At 36.8% G+C, this 7069-nt stretch overlaps 1 protein-coding gene and 1 long non-coding RNA gene across 6 annotated transcripts in view; one reads left to right on the forward strand and one right to left on the reverse strand.

The window, feature by feature from the left end:
- Positions 1-1241: 1241 nt before the first annotated feature.
- On the forward strand, positions 1242-6063 carry LOC148742610 (uncharacterized). The gene is made up of 3 exons (XM_088757821.1): positions 1242-1273; positions 2585-3789; positions 4245-6063. The coding sequence occupies exon 2, from the start codon at positions 2666-2668 to the stop codon at positions 2996-2998; it is 333 nt and encodes a 110-aa protein (XP_088613947.1). The 5' UTR covers positions 1242-1273; positions 2585-2665; the 3' UTR covers positions 2999-3789; positions 4245-6063.
- A 513-nt stretch (positions 6064-6576) lies between these two features.
- LOC148742611 (uncharacterized) overlaps positions 6577-7069 on the reverse strand; it is a 21056-nt gene continuing 20563 nt past the window's right edge. For all 5 annotated transcript variants that reach the window (XR_016000328.1, XR_016000327.1, XR_016000326.1 and 2 more), the window contains one exon: positions 6577-7069. This exon is cut by the window's right edge and continues 158 nt beyond it. This is a non-coding gene — a long non-coding RNA (uncharacterized LOC148742611).

Here is a 7069-nt window from a genome sequence, read left to right on the forward strand (position 1 = left end):
TTTTTAAGCATTTCTATATTGTATACTCGGATGACATTCATAGTTTCCATCAGCCAAGTTCTCGATGACGATTGATGACAATAAATTCATAATTTGAATGAGCTCCAAACGTACCGATCGTAACATAATTTTAATAGATTGTCTTTAATAGGCTAGCCTGACGACGGTTGCTATTGTTACGATCTTAGAATTAGCTCTACAGCTACAGTACCAAGTGATCATTCAACGTAAGAGCTATCATCGCAGAGCATTGCAAGTGTTTTTTTTTTTTGAAAATGTGTGAAAGTTGTATCCTAAGGGTGTTGATTGATGTGATGTTTGAAATTAATCGTTATCAGTTATATACTAACATAATATTTCGTTGATATTACAGCTGCACTTTATTCAGAATGCAGCTGAGAGATCCAAGGTAGACTCTTGCACCCGACTGTCCCTTGAAAAAAGGGTTCGGACAATTTGAGGGGCAAGGATAACCAGCCTAGGTCTCATTTTGAGGCTCTTTTGAGATATGATTAATGCAAAACCTGTTGGAGAAACAAAAGGCTTCTTTTTCTCCTTGGTAAAAGAAAGATTAAATCCAAAAAACAAAAACAAAAAAAAGATAGATCTAGAGGAATGGTTCTCCACCAATCTGTAACTCATATTCCAAAAAAGTTAGGCAAATCTGAGCGAAAATGAAAACAGCCTAAAATTTGACATAGGCTAAGTTTGCCTCTGGCCCCTTAATTATTTATGCATTATGGATATAATGAAGTACATCTCTTGCTCAGTTTTAGAGATAATTTGGTTCCATGCCCCTGCAAGCAGAGGTTTCTTGATCAGCTGTGTGGCAGATCTGAGATTTATTAAAAGGGAGGTATAAATTAAATTATGCCCTGTGACAGCTTTGATATCTTTATTTTACTAGATAAATGAATGGTACACTCGGACAAAGATGCCAGTGGTACTGATTTGCTTGAAAAATGGATAGCCATGTTTTTCATGTAAGTAACGATAATTCTGTTTTCATGTAGGATTAAAATACCTTGCTGGCAGTTGTCATGTTTGCTATTTTCAAGTGGTCATTGCAAGAAAGCTTTGAATGAATTAGGATAAGCTGTGTAAAAAATGCTGATGTGGCATTTTCAAATGGTTTATTAATGATTCTTATTCATTTGTAGGTCCATCAGAATTAGAGTCATTTTTTTTGTCCTTTGTGAAAAGTGCATTTCAAAGAAGCATTGTGAAGTCTTTTGGAAGATGTGATCGATGTAAGTTCAAGAACTATTGTGTGGTGATTATTTGATTAGTGAAAAATGATACATGTAAATTTTTAGCTTTGTTTAATCAAAGGATATAGTATGACACAACCATAAATATCCAAGTCTTGAACAAGAAAATAATTAATGAACCAGTTTTCTAGAAAAAGAAAATTGATATATATGTGTGTACATGTACCAATACTTGAAGGGTTTTTTGTTTTTAAAATTTATGGCAGTGGCTGAAAGAAATGTCAACCAGTTACAAGAACTGGATGCACTTAAGGAATAAAATTCCAATTCAGGCTGATTATTCAGACTACTCAGTGTTCCTGACCTGAGGTCACTTGTTGTTTCAGCTGTAAGAAGTAGCAATGGCAAGTCTAATGTTAAGAGTTAATTTACAAAAGAAAGCAGCTTTTGTTGTTATCAGCATTAAAAAAGTTTTTTGAATTGTCTAGGAGTTATGTAGCTCTTAAAATGGCTGATAATAATGATATAGATCGAGCCAAATTGTAAGTAAATTTCACAAATCGTGAGTTATATTTTTAATGGCACTGCAGTTATAATTTTTGTACTGCATGGTTATCAAGGGAAATTTAAAAGAAAAACAAAAAAAAATTTTATTTACATTGGCTATTCATTGCTACAGTGAAATCCCATGTAAAGCACACACCCTGTTTTAATGGACACTAGTATAGCTGGTCAAAAATATTATTTTTCCATATTTGCTGTAAATGTAAACTGAACTTTTATTCAGAGGACAGGTTTATTAATTAGCATGTTGATACTTAAACAGAGCTGATAACTTCTTTAGTACCCAAATTTAATCCTTTTGAGCTGACTTTTATAGATATTTTTTGAGGGATATTTGATATATTGCAGGAAGACCATACAGTTAAGTACTTTATAAGTAAGTTTTCTTGTTGCCTGGTTTACAACCTAATTGGGCCTTATGTGGAAAAGGTTTGTGATAGTCAAGTGTTCAATCTACCCTATACTTACTGAAGCATGCCAGGGTCTTTAACCATACATTGCATGCTGATTGTTTGTGTAGCAATCTGCTGTAACAGAGCACAAGAAGACTTCATCATTCTCCAAAAAAAAAAAATCATTTTCATAGAGTAGCTTATCATAATTTGAATATGCTTGATGCACTTACTGACCCAATCATGATCATATGGAGTCAATTATGAACTGGCTATCAATTTCACAATTTGGTAGAACCAGCTGACTCGACTCATGAGGGTTTAATATGGGGGGGACACTAATTAGTAAGGGTCTTGAGATTGCCCATTTAATGCAAGTTTTACTGTTACAGTCATATAATTGGTACTTTTTTACAGGAAAAAACTCAAGCACTTGGGCAAATAGGCAGTCCCAACCACTGTGGTGGCCAGAGAACATACCCTTTCTTGATCCAAACAATGCTGGGAAAAAAAAAACTCAGAGAGGATGCATTGGTCAGGGTTATGAATGCCTTTGGACTCCATGTTATGCAGCTGTCACAACAACAGCAGCCCCAGCCTCAGTGCTCAACAAGCCCAGCAACTGTAGCTGTAACAACAACAACAGCAGCTACGTTACCTGAGTCCAGCACAGCCACATTAACAAACACAAGAACAACAGCTCCTGCAGCAGCATCCACAACGACAGCAGCATGCATGACAGCACCTGTGGCAGCAGTAGCAGTAGCAGCAACAGACACAATAACAGCAGCTCCTTCAGCATCAGTTACAGTTACCACAACAGGAGGCTAGGGTGAAGCTCGCCAGGTGGAAATAGAACCCCACCCCCCCACAGGGCACTTCATCTATTGATCATCTAGTGATGGAAAAATTTGAGAGTGACTGTGTATTTGACCGCCTCATGGCAGCAAGTTAGAGACACTTGCCCCAAACAGAGGATAGGAGATCTTATCAAGAACATGGAATTGCTAAATGAAGATGTAAGACCTCAGCTTTCTGCCAAAATTTCATAAATTATAGCAAGGTGTGGGAAGGAGAGCTTTAGGTAAATTCCAAAACAGGAGCAAACGGATTTATACATGATAACATTAGACAACTTAAAATGTTAATTGTGTGGCCAATGAGCATAAGTAAATTAGATCAGGCTCTGCTAGCATGCAGTAAGCTAATGACTTGGCTTGGAGTGGTGCAACAGTGGCATTCATTTGAATCATCCTGTTGTCTCACAGAGCCGGGGTGCCTCAGGCCACCAAGTTTTGTCCTAATGGGAAACTTGCATAACTTCCTTTTTATTAATTCTTCTGAGAGCTAGGCACCCCACACTTCCTGCATGAGAACCTCTGGGCACGCTGTGATTCTTCTTAGGCCACAGCCTTGTTGATTGATTGATTGATTTCTTTCTTTCACTAGAGCCAATGTCATATCAAGCTATCTGAAAATTAGAGTAGTCAGCTCCTTGCCCATCTTAAGGTGTTTCCAGTCAACTTCCTGGAAGAACTTTCCAGCCTTGTGTATCGTCACTTGAGTAAGCCACATCCTTCATTCCTTCACAGCTATGATGGTCCTCAAAGGGTGCCTGAAGGGTAAGTTGTTTTCATTTTATTTATTCATTTTATTGTTATATAGGTCTTGTGTGATTACTCTTCTCCATTTATACAAAATGGAGTCTTATATATTTCAATAAAACAATAAGCTATACTAACACATCAATACAACACGGCACTGGCCATGATAAAATAATATATCCCATTTGTTGCTCTTCTTGTTACTCTAATTATTCTCATTATATTTATTATTATACCATTGTTATTATTATTTATTATTTTGTCATTGTCGTTGTTGTTGTTAATGTGATTAGTACTGTCATCATCATTATAGTCATTTATATTTATTGATAACTAGTATTACTTTTTCCAGCTGACAAATTTTTGTCGTTTCTCTGAAATATTACTACGCACATTAATGGCTGTTGGCTGGGTTCAGACAACCACCAATTATTGAAAACTCATTTTTACCCAGACATCCTATTTATTTGCAGGCAGTCCTTCAAGTGATAATGAAGAACGAAGGCCTTAACTACTATCGCTCCAACTTATTTTATGATAAATTTTGCCCTTGAAGAAGCCGTTTTAGAGATTTAATATAACCTCGAAACAATTTGCCGTTATTAACCTATCCCAGTAGTTTGGATATATCAATAACAATAAAGAGATTACAGTGGTTCGATTTACAGACCATTACATCATTGCAGCTCATTGGTGGTCTACGGGATCTGTAAAATGGAACGGTTAAAGTTTCATTGAGTTCTGTTATATTGTCACCTCTCGCGATTCCTTCCCGAAAATTCGTGTACCAGAACAGAAAGATAGCATGGTTACTGTATCATTATAATATGGGTTTATGATAACCATCATAAAACATAGCCAAATCGTAGGGGGAAGGCGTAGTGAAAGAGATGCAGAATAAAGAAATAAGTTGAATCAAGTTTGTCGTTATGGTCACATGTGGACTCTTTACAGGACAGCCGTGTACCGGGACTGTGAAATTGCATGGTTACGGTATCCCCATAATATGGGTATGTAATAACCATCAAAATAAAGGCAAACCATCAATATACAGGCAGATCGTAGGGAAAAAGTGTATTGGGTTTTAAGTAAGAGTTGTACGTGTCATATATACGTGATGAAATTTCGAAACTAACTCCGTTCTTCAGTTGCGTGTAATGGCATTAAAGTATGGTCTAAATCGCAAGGGTAGAATGCACACAAGATTTTTACGTCGTCCTCATAATAAAACCAACTTTGAGTAAAGAGTGGTAAGGTAAGAGTGGATATGTGAGTTGGCTAAGTCTCAGACGGGTATAAACTTCAACTCTACCAAAGCCGTGTTCAAAAAGTAAAATAGTTTTTTATTCTGCGTGCTTTTTAAAACTTTTTTTTAAATCTAGAACTGCTTTTTTCATAATGGCTATGCCCATAATATGGGTATACGTTATCCATGCTATTTTACAGTCCCCGTACACGAATGTTCTCTAGGGAATGTAAACGTTATAGCATCGGGATCTGACAACATAGACAAAATTGATCAAACAAATCTCTTTAGTCACATTCTTCGCTACGCCTTTCCCCTACGATCTTCCTATATTTTACGATGGTTATCCTATACCCATAATATGGGATGCGGTAACCAGGCTACTTTACAGTCCAGGCACACGAATGCTCTGTAAAGAATCGACATATGTTTATTAGATATTCAACAAAAGTACTCCGCCGTTGCGCTACTTTAGATGCCCTCGGTGCACATTACTTTCTGTGGTTTCCAAATTGCTGGCATGTTCTATTTGACAGGCAAACCAAGCATAATGTTCGTTATAGCGTTTCAGAAATAAACATAAGCTTCACTTAACTTTTAAGCCTAAATTTCCAGAGATAGCATTCTTAACACAATTATGCATTTGTCATTGGCAATCAGACAAGAGATATTATTTTTTCGAGAATATAATAATTAACTACTATTCACAACTAGCCACCGACACTGAGGTGATTAGTTGTTTTTAAGTACTTACTAAAAACAGTGAGATATTATAGCACAAAAAGATACTTTTTAACTCATTTATTCCAGGAACGCCCACAATATTTTCGGGCTTGCAAAACTCGCGAGTTGCTCAAAAGTGAATAGCAAAGGATGTTCCGAGTTTGAGTAAAGCACCTTCAACGCTATCCACTGTTTTAGTATATACTATGGTTATCACATGCCCATAATATGGGGATATACTGGAACCATGCAGTTTTTCAGTCCCTGTACACGACTGTTCCGCAAAGAATTGAGATGTGATAATATAGACAAAATTGATTCAACTCATCTCTTTATTCACGGCTTCTTCACTACGCTTCCCCCCCCCCCCCCCCCACCACGATCTGCCTATATTTGATGATGGTTATCATATACCTAATGTTATGGGGATACCGTAACCATGCAATTTCATAGTCCCTGTATACGACTAGTCTGTGAAGAATTGAGAAATGATAATTATAGACTAACTTCATCCAACTTATCTCCTTATTCAGCCTCTCTTTCACTACGCTTTTCCTGTAAGATCTGCCTATATTTGATGATGGTTATCATATACCCATATTATGGGGTTACGGTAACCATGCTATTTCACAGTCCCTGTATACGACTAGTCTGTGAAGAATCGAGAAATGACAATGTAGACAAACATCATTCAACTCATCAACCCTAACCCCAGCCTCTCTTTCACTACACTTTTCCCATAAGATCTGCCTATATGTTATGATGGTTATCATGGTTATCATATACCCATATTATTATGTTCACTAAAGAATCGAGATGTGACAGTATAGACAGACTTGATTCAACTTTTCTTTTTATTCACCTTCCTCAACACACTTTTCCCCTACGATCTGCCAATATTTTATGATGGTTATTGTATACCCATATTATGCAATCCATGCTATTTTACAGTCCCCGTACACGACTACTCTGTGAAGAGTCGAGATGTGACGAAAAAAACCAAACTTGATTATCTCTTTATTCTGTATCCTGTTTAGAACGTCGTGTCTCAATCCTATTTGAAACTATGTGCGCAGTAATGAGGATCACGATCAGTAAACTTTACTTTGTTTCAAATCGGGTTAAGTGTTGGGTGTTGTAAACTGGTCTGGGTACGCCAGTTAGACGTAAAAATCCTAACACTCTTTGTTTGGTTGATTCTTTCTTCAATCTTTTTTGTTCTCAACAACGGGGACTAGCCACACTCCACAAAACACACTGTGCATTGTATGGATATGAGTAGATGTGTTATTAGGCAATAAAAGTGCACCAATTGCACAGAAATGCATC

Source organism: Stylophora pistillata, chromosome 1, assembly GCF_964205215.1.
Source record: "Stylophora pistillata chromosome 1, jaStyPist1.2, whole genome shotgun sequence".
Classification (NCBI taxonomy): Eukaryota; Metazoa; Cnidaria; class Anthozoa; order Scleractinia; family Pocilloporidae; genus Stylophora; species Stylophora pistillata.